The sequence below is a fragment of the Cheilinus undulatus genome, linkage group 16 (assembly GCF_018320785.1).
Source record: "Cheilinus undulatus linkage group 16, ASM1832078v1, whole genome shotgun sequence".
NCBI lineage: Eukaryota > Metazoa > Chordata > Actinopteri > Labriformes > Labridae > Cheilinus > Cheilinus undulatus.
Genome location: NC_054880.1, coordinates 2911115 through 2932265, shown reverse-complemented (window position 1 = coordinate 2932265; position 21151 = coordinate 2911115). Strand labels below are relative to the sequence as shown.

At 36.9% G+C, this 21151-nt stretch overlaps 3 protein-coding genes and 1 gene segment (V, D, J or C); 3 read left to right on the top strand and 1 right to left on the bottom strand.

Moving 5' to 3' along the window:
- The window catches only part of LOC121523649, an 820099-nt gene that overhangs the window by 302125 nt on the left and 496823 nt on the right, over positions 1-21151 (bottom strand).
- The window catches only part of LOC121523651 (immunoglobulin kappa light chain-like), an 813481-nt gene that overhangs the window by 297263 nt on the left and 495067 nt on the right, over positions 1-21151 (top strand). The window lies entirely within an intron of this gene.
- Positions 609-11515, top strand: LOC121523572 (gastrula zinc finger protein XlCGF57.1-like). Of its 3 annotated transcripts, none has more exons than XM_041808503.1 (2): positions 609-742; positions 4122-5969. In XM_041808503.1, the coding sequence occupies exons 1-2, from the start codon at positions 718-720 to the stop codon at positions 5663-5665; spliced, it is 1569 nt and encodes a 522-aa protein (XP_041664437.1). In that variant the 5' UTR covers positions 609-717; the 3' UTR covers positions 5666-5969. The 3 variants fall into 3 exon arrangements, with proteins under 3 accessions (XP_041664437.1, XP_041664439.1, XP_041664438.1); XM_041808505.1 differs by lacking the exon at positions 4122-5969 and adding an exon at positions 9759-11515 and having other exon boundaries at positions 623-742; XM_041808504.1 differs by lacking the exons at positions 609-742; positions 4122-5969 and adding exons at positions 8470-8598; positions 9759-11515.
- LOC121523549 (gastrula zinc finger protein XlCGF57.1-like) lies at positions 13720-21150 on the top strand. Its single transcript, XM_041808473.1, has 2 exons — positions 13720-13859; positions 17780-21150. The coding sequence occupies exons 1-2, from the start codon at positions 13823-13825 to the stop codon at positions 19537-19539; spliced, it is 1797 nt and encodes a 598-aa protein (XP_041664407.1). The 5' UTR covers positions 13720-13822; the 3' UTR covers positions 19540-21150.

Below are 21151 nucleotides of genomic sequence, written 5' to 3'. Positions count from 1 at the left end.
AGGAGGAGAGTAGATAGAATCGGAATCAGGGATGAGAGAGTGGGGGACAAACATGTGGGAATGGTGCCACAGGCTGGACCCAAACTCACACCACCTGCGTATACATAGAAAGTAACCAAACCACTGGGCCATCTGCCCTCCATCTTTGCATGTTTTAGACTTTTTCGCCAGTGCTGTCTGACATATTTCTGGTCCAATGGGGTTTCTCATTGCTGTTGTGCATGAGAGGCTTCTGAAAGGGAAGTGAAACAACGTGTGAGTGGTGGAGCAGAAAAAAAAAAAAAAAAACATCTGACAGAAACTCCTGAAAAGAAGAAAATCAACAGACGTTAAAGGTGCCCAAGTGTGTGGTGTTTGATTGGTTGCTATGCTCCATGTCCTCTAAGCTGGTTGGTGTCTCCCACCCTGATGGTGCTGCCCCCTCCATAAGGAACTGCAGCAGAGCTGAGTATCTTTTAAATACAAAACTGTCGGAGTGAAAGTCGGAGTGAAAAATTTTCAATACCATAAAGTGTATTGAGGGGGAGAACATTTGAAGCTGTACGTTTATTTTGAAGGCCACTTAAGTAAACAGGAAGTGATAGTTTTGTTTCCGGGTCATGGACGTAGTTTTCCTCCAAACAGTCAACGTGTTTGGATTAATCAGCGTCCTGCAGGAGCAGAGTGATCTCAGGATTATTGACATTTCTATTTTTCTGACTATTAGATGTGTTTAAAATGTCCACGTGTCAGGATCTTTCAGGTTTGTTCTCTCTCTTCCTCTGTAACCTTGTTTAATGCAGGTAGCACGGTGTTAGCCGCAGCTAGCTCGTAATAACAATAGTGTTTTGGACCTAAAAGGCTTTTATTTTGTCTTGTTTGATGGGCTGAACGCGACACAATTTTAACAAAGTTGTTAAAACAGAGAGTGAAAATACATTTGCTCTAAAAACAAATGGATGTTTTTGTAAGACTCAAGTTGCTTCAGTTAGCCTCACGGGTGTGAACCAGGGCCTGTTGTTGTAACTAACAGAGATGTGTGATGTTGATAAGCAGTCCTAACTGAGTCTGATACAGAGTTCATTTCGCCGACTAAAACTATGCCTAAAACTATTCATCGACAGCTTTTATTTCCATGACAAAAACTACATTTAGTTTTCGTCAAGAAGACCAAAACTCTCATGTAATGTAGTTTTCATCGGAAATTCTGTGACATTTCTCCACTGTGGGTAGATCTGTCAAAAACAATGCATCTGTATTGCTTCTGCCTCTCAGCTGTAGAAAACAGGGACCACAGGTTTGGCAGGGTGCAGAGAACACACTACCATGATTTGGTACCAGATTTAGGCAAGAAAATAAATGCTTGAACTAAAAGTAAAGACTAAAATGTGAGGACCTTTAATGGACTAAAACTAGACTAAAATATTAAGAGTTTTCGTCAACTAAAACGAGACTAAAACTAAAAAGGATAGAAATGACTAAAATGGGGCTAAAACTAAATGCATTTCATTTAAAGAATAAAACAAAAATTAAAAATAGCTGCTAATATTAACTCTGGTCTGATAACCTCTTTGAACTTCTCCATACTGTTGGTATTAGCCCTTAAAAGGATCTTCGGCTGTACAGTCTAAACACTAGGGCTGGACAATTAATTTAATTTCAATCGTGATTTCAATTTTGGCTTCTCATGATCATAAAAACATTATAATCGAAGAAAAACGATTAATGTGTGCTTCACAGAGTTTTTTTGGGTTGTGTTTTGGCTGTGTTATTAGTGTTTTTTGCATGTTGCAAATTTTGCAAGTTTTACAGGAGTGCTTGTAGATTGGATATTTATTTTTGTTTATTGTTTTTTTATTGCTATTATTTAATATATTTTTATTATTTTACGTGTTACTAATTTATTTTTGATTGTTTTTTTAAGTTGTGGTTCAATAAATACTCAAATTTTGAAATCAATGTATAATCGTGTTTATTAATCATGATTTAAATATCAATCAAAATAATCGTGATTATTGTTTTTGCCATAATCGTCCAGCCCTACTAAACACTAAGAAAGTCTCGACAACCTGTCTAAGCTGAGTTACTGTGGAATTTCATTCTTGGAGCTCACCCTGCGCTTCGTCTTCCTATAAAAGCAGGGATCCTTGACCAAAAATGCAAACGAAACTTCAAATTCAGTTTTTGGGTTCCTAAACTGAATATCAAAACGTTCATTTGACCAATCATCTCAGAGTTTGCTAACTCTTTTAATGATCTGAATCATCAAAAAGGTTTTCTGTGAGTCAGGAAAGGTGGAGGAGATCAGAGAGGCCATAGTCAGCATAGGAGAGAGGTGATAGTGTGGCAGAGGCAGATCGAATTCTGTTGTTAATGTTGCTGTTGTTATTCTTAATCAGTGGTCCATTTATGGGTGCCAGGGCAGGTATCCATATACAGAGGCTATAGTTCTCACACGCTAGTTGTGGGATCGTTTCCTGGTGTCCCACCTCAATCCCAGGTATTTAAAAATTAAATTTATCCGGCACTGATATCTACTACAATATTTAGATGTAGTTCAAACCTAAAACTTCGGTCCTTGAAGCACCCAATTTAAAGTATTATGATGAATAAATTAATAAAATTTTAGTCCTTAAAACACACTTTGAAGTAGAATATTTTCAGCTCATACAGGCTGATTTTTATAGAAAAATATCAGTTGTAAATATGAGCAGAAATTTTCAGATCTGTTGACACTGATGATTCACTTTTTATGCTAGTATCTGGTGATACTGATATAATAAAAATGATATCATACACTCCTAAAAAAACAATGCTCTATTTATCAGTAAGGTGCCAGCTGATCCTCAAACATTTGATTGATTAGCCTAGATCTTTCTTTCTCAACTTGTACCCATACACCATATTACAAATGGCACTTATTGTGACAACAAGGAAAAGAACAAAATGCAGAGCTGTCTGTGCACATGAGCCCAAGTATGCGGAGTTGATAGTGCTCTATTTCCCTCATAACCTTTGGATCCTTTCCACCCTACCAGGGGCTGATGCCCTCAACAGCACAGCTCTCAGGTTCAGGGTCAGGTTGATGATCTACAGAGGAGTTCAGTTTGTATTCATTTTAAGTTGTTCACCAAAGTACAACAAACTGATGCTACTTTACATGTGAAATGCTCAAAGTCTTATCGCAGTGAGCAATACTGATTATTAATTTATCACTGGTAGTGGATCAGTATTGTTATCAGTAGGTACCCAGTATCAGAACTCAAAAAGTTGGATTGCTATATCCTTTGGTGTTTGATTCATGGATGTTTGTAGTCTTTAGCCTTAAGCCCCACACTGTAGCGTCACAAAGCCTGGGGCCTGCAGTGGAGCTCGTAGCTTTTATATCCATAAATTCAGCTGATCAGTGATCTCATATGGTCTTATAAAGGCCAGGCAGAGCCCTACAGAAAATCTTTACATAATTAAGAATTGTGTCACTTTCAAAACATCACATTTAAGTTTCCCTTTGTTTCATCTGCCTACCATTGTTTGATTAAACTAGTTTTACCATCATACCTCAAACCTTTAGATTCGCAGATATTGCTTGCAGTCATAGAAATTGTAACAATTGTGAAAAAAGATACAGACTACTTAGTTTTTGTTGTCAGGGTTCTCCATACTATAATGGCTCCACGAAGCAATTTTTTTTTTTTTTTTTTTACTTGCTTGGCTTGGTAACATCAGCTTTCAATATTCGTTCCTGCTTATCAATGCCATCCTTTTCTATCAGCTCCTCCAATTCCTTCTTTTGTACCATTGATTATGAAATTTGTCTAAAACATTGCTGACTTAAAGGACTAATAACCTCAGGTATCCCTATTCAAAGTTTGAATGCATCCTGTTACTTCTGCATTGCTCTGTGATCATCTTACATTCTCAGTACATTATATGATGTTGGGAATGGTATAATCTAGTTCTGCCCTTTGTGGATATTATCCTGACATTTTGCTCTATATTAAGAAGAAAAACTGTTGATTGGTTGATGGAAATTGTGATATGTTGAGGGGGCAACTTAAAAAAACTAACAATGTCAAATCATAATTTTAAATCTTGTTGGAAGGGAAAGTTAGCTTTCCTTACTTTGTGCATCTGTATTTTAGTTTCTCCCGTGGAGGTCCAGCAGCTTCCATTGAGCAAAGAAGAGATTCCCCCCAAGCAGCAGGAAAGGAGCTACAGACTGAACCAGGAGATGAAAGAGCCTCTGTGCATTAAAGAGGAACCAGAGGAACTGTGGAGCAGTCAGGAGGGGGAGCAGCCGAAAGGGCCAGTGGAAGGTGGTATCAGCATGCTGACTTTTGTCCCTGTGAAGAGCGAAGATGACACAGAGAAACCTCAGTCCTCACAGCTCCAGCAAAGAAAAACAGAACAGATGGAGAGAGGAGCTGATGGAGACAACTGTGAAGGATCAGAAGCATCTAGGTTCTTTGATCCAGAAAGAGATTTACAACCAGAGACTGAGGTCAACACTGGAGACTCCTCTGAAGCTGAGACTGATGACAGTGCTGATTGGAGGGACACAACAGAATCAGTAGGGGACATCAAAAAGAAGAGAAGGAAGACTGATAAGAAATCCCTCTGCTGCTCTGAGTGTGGCAAAATATTTAAATACAAATGTCAGTTAAAGCAACATATGAGAATTCACACTGGAGAAAAACCATTCAGCTGCTCTGAGTGTGATAAAAAATTTACTCAGAAATGCCATCTAACTCAACATGTGTTAGTTCATGCACCACAGAAACTTTTCAGCTGCACTGAGTGTGGTAAAAGATTTAATCAAAAATGTCATCTGACAAGACATAAGAAAAGTCACTCTCATAGGGGCTCTTATTCTGGTAAGATTGTTAGTGATAGAGGTCTAAAACCAACAAATAAGAGAATTCACACTGGAGAGAAACCCTTTGGCTGCTCATGTTGTGGTAAAAGATTTATCACAAAGGTTATTCTTATAGGTCATATGAGAAGTCACACTGGAGAGAAACCCTTCAGCTGCACAGTTTGTGGTAAAAAGTTTAGTCTGAAAGGTAATCTCACCATACATAAGTCAGTCCATGATACAGAGAAACGCTTCAGCTGCTCTGTTTGTGGGAAAAAATTTACCCTCAAAGATAATATGATAAAACACATGATAATCCACACAGGGGAGAAACCCTTCAGCTGCCCTGATTGTGATAAAAGATTTACCCAAAGAGGTAATCTTACCCAGCATATGTTTGTCCACTCTGGAGAGAAACCCTTCATCTGTTCTGAGTGTGGTAAAAAATTCACACACAAGTCTAATCTAAGAGCTCACATAGGTAGTCACAGAGGGGAGAAACCATTCAGCTGCTCAGAGTGTGGTAAAAGCTTTAAGTTTAATCATTATCTCACACTTCACATGGCACATCACAGAGGTGAGAAACCCTACAGCTGCAATGTTTGTGACCGGACATTTGCTTGGTCTTCTACATTAAGGAGACACAAGTGTGTTGGTGGTCAGGCTTCAAAGCCTCTTCAAAACCAAACCGAGGAGAAGAAACGTGAAGCAGAAGCAGGAGCTGATGGGGAGGACTGTGGAGGATCAAAACTTTCCAGGAGCTCAGATCCAGGAACAAATATACAACCAGAGACCGGGGTCAAGACGGAAGACTTTTCAGGACCTAAGTAATGATGATTGGAATGGGAACAGAGAACATGAGCAATGCTGGCAGAGTTCTGGGATTTAATAATGTTAAGAGACCTCTCTGAGTGTACAGCAGTGTTCAGCTGGAGTGTTGATCTGTATTGTACCAAATATAAGTTGATACACCTTAATTCATTTCGAGGAGACTTAGATTATGCAACTGTCTTATGTGTCTTGGTTTTAATGGATAAATTTGTGTGGAAACAGTATGTATGTGAATTAATTGCTATTTCTTTTTTTTGTTTGTTTTTTTTGGTTTTTTTTGCATTCTATTATGTGTTATTAAACTATCAGGGGATGAGTATCAATGAAATCAGAGACATAATCGTTGTGCTGCAGGTGTGGGCAGCTCAAGGACTCCATTTAGTAGATTTATTTGTTTATTATTTTTCATAGAGAGTCTAGAGCAGGGGTGTCAAACTCAAGGCCCGGGGGGCCAAATCCAGCCCGCAAGATCAGATGATATTTCTGTTATAACTGGCTTATCAGTATGAGGTCTGCAGATTTCCTCAAGTATAAAAATGTGAATGTATCCTTGATGATTTAAGAAATCCTTGTTAAGTCATAAAATCTGAAATAGTTAGGAGTAAAAATAATTAGATAAAAAGTCAGGAATGTGGGAAAATAAATTAATTTGTGTTTTAATTTCATATTTTAAATTTTGCATCTCACAATAAGGACTCAAACTTGGGATTCTGGCATTTTATTTTGTACTTTGAGCATTCCAACTCATAATTTGACTTCTTCTATAATATTTTGAGCTTTTAGATTCATAATTTAAAACTTTTAAGTCATGTTTGGACCTTTTTAAATAATTATTTTGTATTTTATCTCGTATTTTCAACTCCTTGCTTTGACTTCATAATCCCATAGTTTGACTTTTAAGACTCACAATTTAAAAAATTGAATCATATTTTGACTTTTAATTTCATGATTACAATTTTTTTCATATTTTGACCTTTTAAACTTTGCATTTCTTTCTAATATATTTGCTTTTAAAAACATATCTTTTCAAATTGAATTTCATGTTTTGACCTGTTTGAACTAATAAATTTACTTTTCTCATATAGTGAGCCTTTAAACATATCTTTTTAACTTTATTAACCCCAAAATCATTTATAATCAGTTTTTTTCCCACATTTTTTTTTTTTTTTTTTTTTTTTACTGGTGAAATACGTTTGACAGTTTATGGTTAAAAAGGTGACCCTTTTAGGCCCTCAGATTAGTGCTGAATCCAGAATCCGGCCCCTGCTGTGTTTGAGTTTGACACCCCTGGTCTATAGGCAAGAAGAGAATGTAGTCATCAAACAATTCTGTTTATACACAGTAACATCCCACACACAAACTCTGTATGTTTTTACTCTGACGGCAAAATCATCACACAGGAAGTGGTGTTCTTGTTGCTGCCATAAGCTATAAAAACATTTAAGTTCTTTTTAAAATCCCAAGTAAGAAAAGTGACCACAAAGTAATAAAAAGCAGCCAAAGAATATTGAACCTTGTTACAAGACAACTGTTGAAGTATTTAGTATTTTTTTAAGACACTCAAATACTAAAATGAAAACCTGAAGTGCAATAACATCAACCAGATTTAATGATGACAGACTTTGAAGTAATGGAGAAAGGTATGCATTCTAGCTGGAGTAAGTGATGATTCTGATAAATATATTTTGTCATGAAAAAAATAGACTGGTTTTATATGTGCTAACCCATGGAATACTGGGACAATATGTGCTTGACAGTAATACTCAGCATTATTTCATATTTAAGCTACTTGAGAATGTGTTTTGATGCCCAAGAACTTAAGAAATGAAATATAATTAAGTGAATTGATATGGTCTGAGAGAGTTTGACATATAGTCTAAAGGAACATAATCTCTGTTTTTAACATTAAGAAATTATTATTCAATTTCAACCAAACATCCATCACATTAAGAACAATAGTCATGATATTAAGTGACTTGTTCATAGTTATTTAAACTATTTGTATAAAATAAATAGAGCATCATTTAATATTAAAAGCGAATCATTAGTTTATAAGGAATAAGAAAGGAGAGCAGGAGCCCTGTTGACCAGTGGAGAAGGTGGGATCTGTGACCTGTGAGGCTGCCAAGGTATCCCACATTTCAGTTACAGAGAGCCAGCTGAGAGACCAGTGTTCCCACTGCCGACTCATTCAGACTTTACTGCTGCTTTTACTCTCATATTGACATTTCTTCTCATACTGCTCTCAGTCTGTGCTTGAAAAATGCCTTTCGCCCTCTCTAAATGATTCAGTGTGTCACCACGTTTTTCTTACCTGTTTTATTTTTTATGTTTTAGATTGCACAATAATAGAGATTAAATCTTTTTTTTTTTTCTTTCTTTTGACTTCCGTCAGTATAATCACGTCAAATGGAGATCTAAGAAAAAAATCTATAATCTGCCAAGCCATCTCAACCACAAAGAATGAATACTGAATTAAGGTTAGTTATGTTAAAGGGGTATATTACAAATTTAATTATCATTTTGAAACTAGAGGAGAGCAAAGTGACACTTTTAGTCTCTCATCTTGGTAAGTGAAACTTGTTTGTGTTCGTGGCTACTTATCCACTATGGAAAGTGAGACTTTTAAGAGCAGGCTGCAGGTTTGGCTGAGCAGGTTTACAATGGAAAAAAAGACAATTGGAGTCGTAAAGTGTGAATAATTTATACCACAAAGAGGAGTTTGGGCAGGACGTTTGACGCTCAGCCTTTACTCTGAAGGCGAAATTATCACACCGGAAGTAGTGTTTTTGTTTCCGGGTGCTCAAGACTTGAACCGCGGAGCTCAGTTAGCATGTTTGAATGATCAAGCCTCCTGGAAGGGCAGATCGGAGTTAACATCTGACTCTTGGATGTGAGGAAAATGTCCAGATTTCCGTTTCAGGATATGTCAGGTTTGTTTCCTGTCTTCTTCTATGAACTTGTTTACTGTAAAAGTTCCAGCTAACGTTCACATCCACACAGCGCAGTGTTAGCCGCAGCTAGCGCCGCATAACAACAGAGATGTGTTGTTCAGCCATCCTCCTCACTGAAGCTGATATACAACATCACAGCCTCTTTGAACGAGTCCAGACTGTTGGTTTTAGTCCTGAAAGGATCCCTGTCTGAACGGTCTATACGTGCCTGCAGATCCGAGCTTGTCAATCCAAATTAAATAAGGTCACCTTCCTGACATTTCCTCAAGGTCTGAAACATCATACTGCAGAACTTGTGATATGATTCAGTCTTGTTCATTTTGAACATAAAAATATCACAATGATTGTTTTGAGCTTGAACTTTTGAACTGAACGTTTCAAATACTGGTTAAGAGTACATTTTTGTTTTTAATGCGATTATAGGCTACCTACCACAGCTCTGTAAAAACAACAAGGAATCATGAACCATTTTATCATTGATTCAACAAAGATAAACAGAGGAGGATGTCGATGAAAGTGAACTTAACACCAAGGAGCTAGAGTGCATTTCTCCACTGTTAGACATGTGGATGCATCCCTGAGAGGAGAACCTGCCCACTGGAGGACACTTTATCACTTACTGACCACTGGAGGGGCAGGTCTGAGGGCAATTCATCACGTTTTGTCCATTTAAAGGCAGCCTAGAGACACATTGTCATATATCCATTTAGAGGGCACTAAGCATTTTTTTTTTCTAAACTAAAGGGCACATTTTAGAATTTTGTCTACAAGAGGTGACCGATGAGGGCTGTTTGTCAAATTGTGTTCATATGAAGGAGCAATAAGCCAAATTTTGTCTACAAAAAGGGCACCTTATCAATTTTTGTCTATTCAGAGGGCACCAAAACTTAGAGAACTGTCCACTTTGAGAACAAAAAGCCATTTTTCACTTAAAGAGCACAAAAGAGGGTTCTTTGTCAAATTGTGTCTAATTAGAAAGCACAAAGCCTTTTTTATAATTTAAATTGCATCGAAGAGGGTAATCAGTCCACTTAAAGGGCACAAAAGAGTGACAATTTATGATAAGTATTACTTGTCATAAATTTGGGTGTAAATGAGTTTTCCCTAATTTGTGCTTTTGTGTGTTATCTTTCCATCAGAGGTCCCTCAGCTTTCCTTGCCTAAAAAAGAGGTTCTTCCTGAGCAACAGGAGAGAAGATCCAGTTTGAACCAGGAGATTACAAGGCCTCTGCGCATTAAAGAGGAACCAGAGGAACTGTGGAGGAATCAGGAGGAAGAGCATCTTCAAGGGCCAGAGGAGGATGACATCATCAAGTTCACTTTTGATCCTTTACTTGTGAAGAATGAAGATAGTGAAGAAAATCCTCAGTCCCCAGAGTGTCTTCAACAAAACACTGAAGAGATGGAAACAGAAGCTGATAGAGAGGACTGTGAAGCATCAGAGGCAGTCGGATGCTTTCAACCAGAGACGGAATACTCTTCTGAAGTGGAGACTGATGACAGTGCTGATTGGACAAAGACAACAGAACACCAGTCAGGTTTAAACTCAGTGAAAAATATCAAAAGAACAAGAAGAAAGTCTGATAAGAAATCACATTGTTGCTCTGTGTGTGGTAAAACATTTAGCCTTAGAGGCCACTTTACAGTGCATATGAGAAATCACTCTGGAGAGAAACCCTACAGCTGTTCTGTGTGTGGTAAAAGATTTAGCCAGAAATGTAGTCTTCCAAGTCATATGAGAATTCACACAGGGGAGAAACCCTTCTGCTGCTCTGAGTGTGGTAAAAAGTTTAACAAGAAAAGTAATCTGAAAAGTCATATGGCTAGTCACAGAGGAGAGAAGCCCTTCAGCTGCTCTGATTGTGGGAAAAAATTTACATTTAGAACTAATATGATAAAACACAAGATCATTCACACAGGAGAGAAGCCTTTTAGCTGCTCTGAATGTGGCAAAAGCTATAAATATAAGTCTTCCCTGACAAGTCACACTGCACAGCACAGAGGTGAGAAACTTTTCAGCTGCTCTGAGTGTGGCAAAAAGTTTGCTTGGTCATCTCAGGTAGCAAGACACAAATGTGTTGGTGGTCAGGCTGAAGAACTTCTTCAAAACCAAGCAGAGGAGAAAAAAGACAAAGAAACAGGAGCTGATAGAGAGGACTGCAAAGGATCAGAAGCAGCTAAGTACTTTCATCCAGGGAGAGATTTTCATCTAGAGATCCAGGTCAAGACTGAAGACCTGTCTGAAGCTGAGACTGGTGACAGTGCTGATTGGACAAAAAGACAACAGAACACCAGTCAGGTTTAAACTCAGTGAAAAATGGGAAGAGAGTCTGATATTAAATCTCATAGCTGCTCTGAGTGTGGTCAAATATTTTACTGAAAATGTAGCTTTAAAAGTATTCAAAAGAATTCACACAGGGGAAAAACTGTTCACGATTTATCCAAAAATGTAGTCTTAAAAAACACAGAATTCAAAATGGGAAGAAACCCTTCAGCTGCTGAGGGTTTAGTGAAAGGAGGAGAGCAACACTTCTGCTGCTCCAAGTTTGCCAACAGATTGAACTTGACTTATTGCACATCACAGAGTGGTGAAACCCTACAGCTGAAACAATGTTTGTGATCAAATGTTCTCAGATCCAAGGCAAATATACAAGCAGAGACAGGTCAAGACAGAAGACTTTTCTTAACCTGAGGTCAAATAGTGATGATTGTAAAGCAATCAGATAACATCATAAATGCTTGAACTCAGACAACTGATGAATTTCCTTCTGATTTATGAGATCTAATAACATTGAGAGACCACTTTGACTATGGTACTATGTTCAACAGTAATGTAAATATGTAATATATTTAAAACAAATTGATTTCACTTCAGTATATTCCCCAGGGGTTCAATCCCAGGTTAAATAATTGCTGACCTGTCATGTGTATATCAGCTTACATTGATTGATTGATTGTATATGTTTCTGTGAATTAATCATAAACTATTCATTCTAGCTGAACATTGTAAAATGTTTTGTTTTAGAATTGATAGGGGGCTACCATCAGTGAAATCAGTCATACCATTATCTTTTCCCTGCAGGTGTGTTGGTGTATCTGAAAGGTGTAGACAGACACTGATCAACACTGTCCTCTGAATACAATGATTATAAATGTGGGTCCTATAAGGTCTGCACCCTTTGGGTAGTCTTCAAGGGTGCAACTACCTACTTTACTTTATGAGGGATATGCAGACACATTACAGCCCCAACTCAATCTGGAGTAAATGATTATATTTTTTTATTTTGTGTGTATCCAAGGAAAATGAGAGGAAAACTCTTAAGATAATCAAGATGTGCAGTTTTTTTGTCAGTAAGATATGGGCATTTATTTTTGCTACAATCAAAGTGCCTAAGAACTGAAAGAATGAAGTATGTTTATTAACCTAATTTACAGTAGAATTTAAATGATCTTAGACTCTTTTTTATCATATAAGAACCAAATCTAGCCCATCTAAAATAGTGATCATGAAAGAGAACAACTTTTTTTCATCTTTTGTAAAATGATTAACTCCAAGGAGATATGAATTAAAAAGAACATAATTTGATATGAAATGCGAGTCCTTCATGTATAAATGAAATAAAAGAAGAGTAGAAGTCCTGCAGTGCTGGAGAAGATGCTCAGTAGCACCCTGAGGCTCACTGCAGATCAATGAAGAAAGGTGGGCTCTGTTTCTTGTGAGGTCACCCAGGTCCAAGACTCCAGTCTGAGAGCCTCTGAAGAGAGACCAGTGTTTCCAGAACTGGTTCACCGGGACTCTGCGACTACTTTTACTCATTTTGATATTTCCTTTCATAGTGCATGAAAACATCTTACTCTGTCTTTGACTCAGTTCATTTTCTTTTGACAACTTTACTTAATACAGTGCTTAACAAATTTATTAGACCACCTGTCATATTTGTCTCAAAGACCATCCAGCATCATGAAGTGCTTTAATGCGGACTCTTTCATTCTCAGTGAGCTCTCCACTTTTACCATTTTAAACGGGAATGAGGGATTTCAAACTGAATTCACCCAAATTTGAGCCAGCTCACTGGGCTTCTCTGAGCAGTCAGAAATGAATCAAGCATAACATTCAACCACTAAAACTCATTTTTCTGTTCAGGAATGCAAGTAAATAACTATAATTTGACATATTAATCAAGAAATAATAATGTTCTTTACTATTTTTTTCATTTTATTTTTTGTAAATCAGTACATTTGAAAATTCATTGATAACAATTAAAATTATATTTTAGCATTAAAAATATCATTTGGGATAAAGAGCTTCTACATATTGGTGTATTAACCATTGCAGAAACATAAAAAATGATTTTGGTAATTACCAGTGCTGTTAATTTAGGGCAGCTATGGTATAATCCTTACTTTAGTTAGGGTTAGGGTGGTCTAATAAATTTGTTAAGCACTGTATAATCAAATCAAATGGACACTTTAAGATTAATTCAATAATATGAAAACAATTACAATCACAAAATGAACAATACATTAATTAACCAATTAACTGGTTTTGAAGCTATCATGTTTCCAATGTAACAACCAAATTTTTAAATAAGGACAAAGTGGCACTTGTAGTTTATCATCTTTTTAACTGAAACTTGTCTACTGCCATGGCTTTGGGTCTTAAAGAGAGGAAACTGAAACATCTGAGATCGATTTTAACTGATCCGACAGAGACCGTCAGTTGTAGCAGCCTCCTTTGCAGTAGCCCAGAGGAAACAGTTTAGTTAACCTCCATAAACTTAATGATCTCTCTCTGAGTCAAATGAAGTCCAGCCTGACAGTGCTGTCACACTCCACTAATCAAGAGCTTCATATCCAACTGGAGTTTTCTTTCTCGCCATTATCTGTTTTAACCACTCACCATCCAACTCTCGGGGTCAGACCTGAATCTGTTTTCTGTCTTGTATCCTGATAAAAAAAAGGAAAGTATCTTAGAGGAAATTGGAATTGAACAATGTATAAAAATCGAGGCAGAACATAAAAGTTCTGCGTTTATTCTGAAGGCCAGATAAGTACACCGGAAGTGGTGTTTTGTTTCCGGGGCCACAATGCTCTCGTTCTTCGAGCACAATTAGCACGTCTGGGCCATCCATCGTTCTGTTTCAGCAGGATAATCCTGAAACGTGTTCAGAGTTGAGTTTTCTCTACTTCCGCTGACTCTTGGATGTTTGTAAAAATGTCCGGGTTCAAGGATCTTTCAGGTTTGTTTTCCTTCTTCTTCTGTAAACTTTTTTTTTACTGTAAATGTTGCAGATAGCTTAGCCTTTAGCTAACGTCCACTCGCAGCTAGCTTAGTTTTACCGAACTTAACCCCTTTGTTGAATTATTGTGTTTAAATGTTTCCTATAGATCTTAATAATATTTACGTAAATCAACGGTGGGAATGCGTTTACTGTAATAATATTTTAGGTACTTTACTCAGGATGTTAGAGAGACCAGAGGCCCTTCTTGTTCAGCACTATCCTGACGCTACATTTCAGCGGTAAATACTGAACTATTCACTCATCTGTATTTGTCACACACCTTTACCTGGTAATTTTATTTATTTAGAAGGATAGCCCCTTGAGATGGACCATCTCATTTTCAAGGGGGTCCTTACAGACATATATACAGTAACAATAATACAATTCACAACAAAACAACATAAAATACAGAATACACACACAAACACACTCATGCACCTAAACTATGTTCTCAAATGCTAAGTCAGTCCCCCATCAAACAGTTTCAGTCCTACATAGCAAAGAGTAAAATACAGTCTGTGGTCACACTCATAAATCTGTTAAAAAGGAGTTATATATACATATAATTACATGTGATATTTAGTCCTAGATGGGTAAAATTGAAACAGCAAAGTAATTGTTTAAAAAAGCAATGATAACAACTTAAAGGGCAAAGTCATAGACAAGAGCAAGGAATTTGTAGATGAGTAAATAAATAAGACTTAAAAATTGGAAAAGATGTAATTGATCTTAATGAATCAGGAAGCTTATTCCAGTCAGATGGAGCTTTATATTTAAATGCATGACGACCAATTTCTTTGGTGATTCTGGGGACAAGGAAAAATAAATTGATTGTTTGTCTTAATCTATATTGCGACGTTAATGGTATTAGAAATTGTTTCAAATAAGGAGGAGAACTAAAATAATTGCATTTAAAGATAAACTGGATCCAGTGAAACTTTCTTCTAGATTTGAAACTTTCTTCTAGATTTGTAACTTGCTGTTTTTAGAAGTTCACTTTGAATACATATAAAGATCCATAATATTCATAGGCTGGGAAGATGGGGGCCCAGGCATTTTTTATTTATTTTGTTTTTTTTGCTATTCACCACTACTTTTTCCCCTTTAACTGGTTCAACCACTCTACCCACTTAAACATCCTGTCAGTAAGCTGCGGCCCGATTCGAGACTTGGAAATCCCCTGAGACCCACCAGCAAACCCTTGTATAACCACATTATTATTTTGTATTAATCAGGCCTCTGTGAGACCCCTTAATTTTATTTTGTAAAACTTAACTATGTAGATGAACTTTGTGGCAAAGCAAACTCTTCACAAGTAGCATTGATGTCTGAATAATTCTTTAAATCTTGAAGCGAGAGACAAAGTAGAATGTTTAATGAAGGGTCACCAGTTTATCCAACACCAGTTTAACTATGACACTGGTTGTAGACAAAATGAATAATAAAAAGGGGACATTGGTTCTGACTTCTGGACATGTTTTGTTGCTCCTGGCACGTAAAGTAGTAACATTTAATCAAGTACTCTGTTTTTCCAATTTCTATCATTTTTAGTTATTGTAAATGACCTTATATCAGTAATACTCAACATGTGGCTCTTTAGGGATTATTTGTGGCTCCTTGATGTCTTAATTTGAAATATTTTTCCCCCAGAAAACCTAAAAAAGGGAACTTTGACCTCAGAAATTAATCACATTGATCAATTTGTTTCCCAGACTTACTTGTTTCATTTATGCAATTTTTTTTTTCCCTTCTGCACAATTTTTACCACTTTTTACCCATTTAAGCTACCTTTGCTGTTTAATATCACTTTTTCCTATCTAGGCTACCTTTTGCCACTTCTTTTTGCCACTTTTATCCCATTTTTTTCCCACTTTTGTCCCATGTTTGGACCATTTAAGCTACCTTTTGCTTGGAGTTTCCCCTTGTGGGACTAATAAAGGAATTTCTTATCTTAAATACCACTTGTTTCCTCATTGTTTGCCCAGTTTTGCAACTGCTTTTTGCTACTTTCCCCCCTTTTTTGTCATTTTTAATCACATGTTTTGCTTATTTGATTTTTTGCCATGTTTTTGCCACTTTTGGAGCATTTTATGTCACCTTTTACTTAATTTTATTGCTACTTTAAGCTGTTTTTGCCACGCGTCCCCTTTTAGATTGTGGCTCTTGAAAAGATATTTTTCAACAGTTTGGCTCTTTGGTTGAGCAACACTGCCTTGTATATTTTGTAGCATCTCCTCTTGGCATTTTCACTAAGAGGAGGCCCTTGGCCGCTTAAGAGGTGAAAAGAATTGTACAAAGAAAATGGCAGAGAGCCCAAACACTTCCTCATTCCTGTTTCTCAGAGGTTTACTTTAGAAGTCTCAAAAGAGTTTCAATTTTACCCTGCTTAAAACACAAAACAAGTCAAGATCCTACAGGAATAACACCACACAGATAAGGATTTGGAGAAGAGTAAGAGGATGAAGCTTTGGCTTTGATTTTTCAGCAGCTATACTGATGAGCATTTTAGCCTCTAATGTTGCAGACCCCTGAAGTGTAGCAGGTTTGAAAGGCAAAAACAAAAACACACAGGATTTACTCACTGACAGGGACAGCCTAGTCAGAGGCCATAACATAAACAAACAAGTGAATTTCAAAATAAACTGACCAGTGTTAATTTCGCAGACTAACACTTGGACTAAAAATGTTTGCCAACAGCCTTTTCCATAACAAAAACTGGACTAAGACTAACAAAAATAGATCTGTAATGACAAAAACTATGTTTATTTTTTGTCAAGATAACTGAAACTAGACTAAAATGTAATGAAGTTTTTATTGGCCATTCAAAATCGTAATATTTCTCCACTGTGGGTAAATCTGTCAAAAAACAATGCATCTGTAGCTCTTCTACCTCTCAGCTGTAGAAAGCAGGGACCCCAGGTTTGGCAGGGTGCAGAGAACACACTACCATCATTTGGTACCAGATTTAGGCAAGAAAATAAACGCTTGGAGTAAAACTAGACTAAAATGTTTTTGAGTTTTCGTCAACTAAAACTAAAAAAGGTTAGAAATGACTAAAATGTGACTAAAAACTAAAATGCATTTCATTTAAAGACTAAAATTAAAAATATCTGCCAAAATTTACTGAAACTGATGACCTGTTCGTCTTTAACATGTAGTCCATGCAGAGACTTTAAAATCATTGTTATGTGTGCTCTCTTTCTAGTCTGTGTAACCTGATGTGCAACTAAGACTTGGATCAGTTGCAGCTGTGAGATATTCTTTTTAGGGAGACTAGAATTAAGGGCATTTCAGCTGTCTTTTATTTAAGTAAAGAAAGCATGCACAAGCATACCTGCATTGACTTAAAAGAGAAGTATTTGCATTCTAGCAATGTTCTGGAAACATACAATGATATGTGGCCTGAAGCTGTGGTCTGGGTCACACCTAGATTTATTACTTGATTATATGGAATAAAAGGCAGTTCTTGAACCTAACTCTCCAGTTTTCTCTCTCTGACCTGCTGTATCAAGTACTAAAACTAGATTTGTGTCCTGATGGAGCCATAAAAAGTTCTCTGCCATCCATGATTTGTTCCCCAACGTACAGTTTCCAAGGGCATCAACTGTCCCAGTGTCCTTAAGAGGCATAGCATAGAGTTGTGCATCATACACATAGCAATAGAAAACACCCAAAACACTTCTTTGATTAGTGAGGCAGCTTGTAAAATACAATAGGATAGTTAATGCTGGAAAAAGTAGTCTCTTCCTGCTTATTCTGTCAATTAGTTTGTTGAGGAGAATACCTGAATAACAAATTTTGTTGATAATCAAATTCAGCTGTCTGTTAAAATCACTTTCCCTTCATGTGTTCTTCTGTATGTTGTTTTTTTCCCGTAGAGGTCCAGCAGCTTTCAGTATGCAAAGAAGAACAGCAGGAGAGGAGCTCTAGTCTGAACCAGGTGATTATGGAGCATCCACACATCAAAGAGGAACCAGAGGAACTTTGGAGCAATCAGGAGGGAGATCAGCTTCAAGGGCCAGAGGAGGACGATATAATCAAGTTCACATTTTTTCCTAACCCTATGAAAAGTGAAGATGATGGAGAGAATCCTCAGTCCTCACAGTTTCATCACACACAAACCACACCGATGGAAACAAGAGTTGAAAGAGAGGATAACAGAGGACCAGAAACAGTTGAGTACTTTGATACAGAAATAGATTTAGAACCAGAGACTGAGGTCAAGACTGAAGACTCCTCTGAAGCTGAGACAGATGACAGTGCTGATTGGATGGAGACCAGAAATCACCAATCTAGTTTGAATTCCACAAATAACATAAAAGAAAAAAGACCAAAGACTGATATTAAATCACACTGCTGCTCTGAGTGTGGTAAAATATTTACACACAAAGGTCATCTGACTTATCACTTCAGAATTCACACAGGAGAGAAACCCTTCAGCTGTCCTGAATGTGGTAAAAAATTCAGAGTTAAAGGCCACCTTACATATCATTTAAGAACACACACAGGAGAGAAACCATTTAGCTGCTCAGAGTGTGATAAAAGATTCACCAAAAAATGTCATCTTACAGATCATATGAGAATTCACACAGGAGAGAAACCTTTCACCTGCTCTGAGTGTGGTAAAAGTTTTCACCAGATTGGAAATCTGACCAAACATATGTTCGTTCACAATGAAAAGAGACCTTACAGCTGCACTGAGTGTGATAAACGATTCACTTTACAGCAAGCTCTGACCAAACACATGCAAATACACCTAAAAGGGAAACCCTTTCTCTGCTCTGAGTGTGGTAGAGGATTTAGACATAGCAGCCAACTGAAAACTCATATGAGAAATCACACAGGGGAAAGACCCTTCAGTTGTTCTGAGTGTGGTAAAGACTTTAAACATAGGTCTTATCTGACACTTCACATGGCAAATCACAGAGGAGAGAAACTATTAGACTGCAATGTTTGTGGACAAAAATTCTCTTGGCATAGTTCCTTGAGGAATCACAAGTGTACTGGTAGTAAGGCTTCAGAGCTTACTGAAACCCACACAAAGGAGAAAAGAGAAGCAAAATCAATAGCTGAACAAAAGGACTGTGGAGAGGCAGAACAAGCTAGTACCTCCGAACCAGACAGACATGTAAAACTCATGACTGATGCCAGTCATGAAGCTTTAAATTCTGTTGAAAACATCAAATATAAGAGACGATACAAAGGTAAGAAGTCATATATCTGCTTTGAGTGTGGCAAAACTTTCAAACAGAAAAGCCACCTTACAGCTCACTTGAGAATTCACACAGGAGAGAAACTGTTCAGCTGTTCTTACTGCGGCAAAACATTTAATAATAAGTCTAATATGACAATTCACATCGCACACCACAGAGGGGAGAAACCCTTCAACTGCAATGTTTGTGGAATTAAATTTGCTTGGCCTTCTCAGTTAAGAATTCACAAGTGTGCTGGCAGACAGGCCTCACAGCCTCTTCAAAACCAAACTGAGGAGAAAAGACAGGCAGAAACAGAAATTGATGGAGAGGACTTAACACCAGATACTGGGGTCCAGAGTGAAGGCTTTTCTGAACATGAGATTGAAGACAGTGATGGTGATTGGGAGGAGATCAGAGACCATCAAGTAGTGTTTGAACTCTGAGAAATGATACATTTTAAATCACTGACATGAGATGTTTAAAATCAGCTCAGTTTCTCTTTATGTCTATAGTACATAACAAACATAAACATGCAGCTATAGGTGTTTCACAAAAACAGACAAGAACTAACAGTAGAATTGGAGCAAAGAGCAAAAACAAGTGAAAATAAAGAAATGGATTAGTAAGATCAATAAAATCCAGATAGTGAAAACATTAAAGTACCAACAATAAATTAACCTCCTGAGACCCTGCATGCCACATGATGACATTAAATTGTGGCTCTCCTACAACACAGTAACAATTTCCACTATTAGATAATTTGAAACAGTTTCCTGGAATGTCAATTGAGGTAATTTACTTGAAATTCTGGGAGGATTTCCTATCAAAATTTTCAGGAATTTTCATGGATATTATGGGCAATATATTTTGGAAATGTTCAAGTATTTTCAAAGAAATTTGGGGACATATTTGTGTCTTATGGAGAGTTTCATTGGACGTGTTTTTGCTGTGGAATTTTAGTATCTACATGGGGATTTTTTTTGGGGGGGGGTTTGATTGCAGTTGAGGGAAATTTGTGTGACTTTGTTAGGAGGTTTGTGGGATTTCCCGTCATTTTCATATTACAATTTGGGATTTTATTTTAAAGAGTTAGATAACTTGTATTGTTATTGGACTTTTTTGGCCAAAATAATTCCTGTACAATTAAATTTTTAATTCCCATACTCATCCCAAATAAGTGGGAGAAACTAGAAATGCATTCCAAATGGCTCAGGTCTTAGGAGGTTAAATGATTATATACTATCAGCAAAGGGAACAGTAAACACAAAGGAAAAATACTTAAGTTAAGGCAGTAGATTTATTTCATAAAGCCAGACTAAAAGATGTGTGTTCATTTAGCCTTAAAAAAAAAACTCCAGAAAGCTCGCCAATTATTCTTGAAATGTTATTCTGTACTTTGTCAGCTTTGTTTCAGCATTACCACAATCTTCTCATATCAGCCACGCCTGCTGTGAAACTGACTCATGATGGAAAATTTCTACCACATGAGTTTTGATATTTGGTTGACTTTTTTGGACGTTATTCTGCTGTAGATTCTTACAGAGAAGCACAGGGAGGCTATGAACATATAATCAGTGGTATCATCTGGTCAGTACCATTTTTCCTGTGCAAACGCTCTCCCTCTCTCTCTGTTCAGCTGAGACACTTGTAGATCATTTATTATGAATACAGCCTGCTCCATGTCTGCCATAAAATCTTTGTCCTGATATCTTCATAAAAATAAGGCTGCCTCTTCAGTCTACTTCACTGACAAATTTAATGACATTAATTCTCCTTTTTTTTTGCCATTTTTACAAATAACTGAATGAATCAATATACAAAGCTATATGTTTATAAGTCATGTAAGACTGAATCTTCGAGATGTTTTAATGTTTGATGATTTAAAAAAGCTCTGGGGAAGACCCCCAGGATCTAAATATGTTTTTTATGCCTTTTTTCTCTGTCGTGTTGTGTATCAGGGTTGGTATTTTTCATCTTTGATACATTTATGTGTTTTTATTGATTAATCACAGGTCATTTCCTTGCCCTAATACACTCATCATAAAACAATAAATA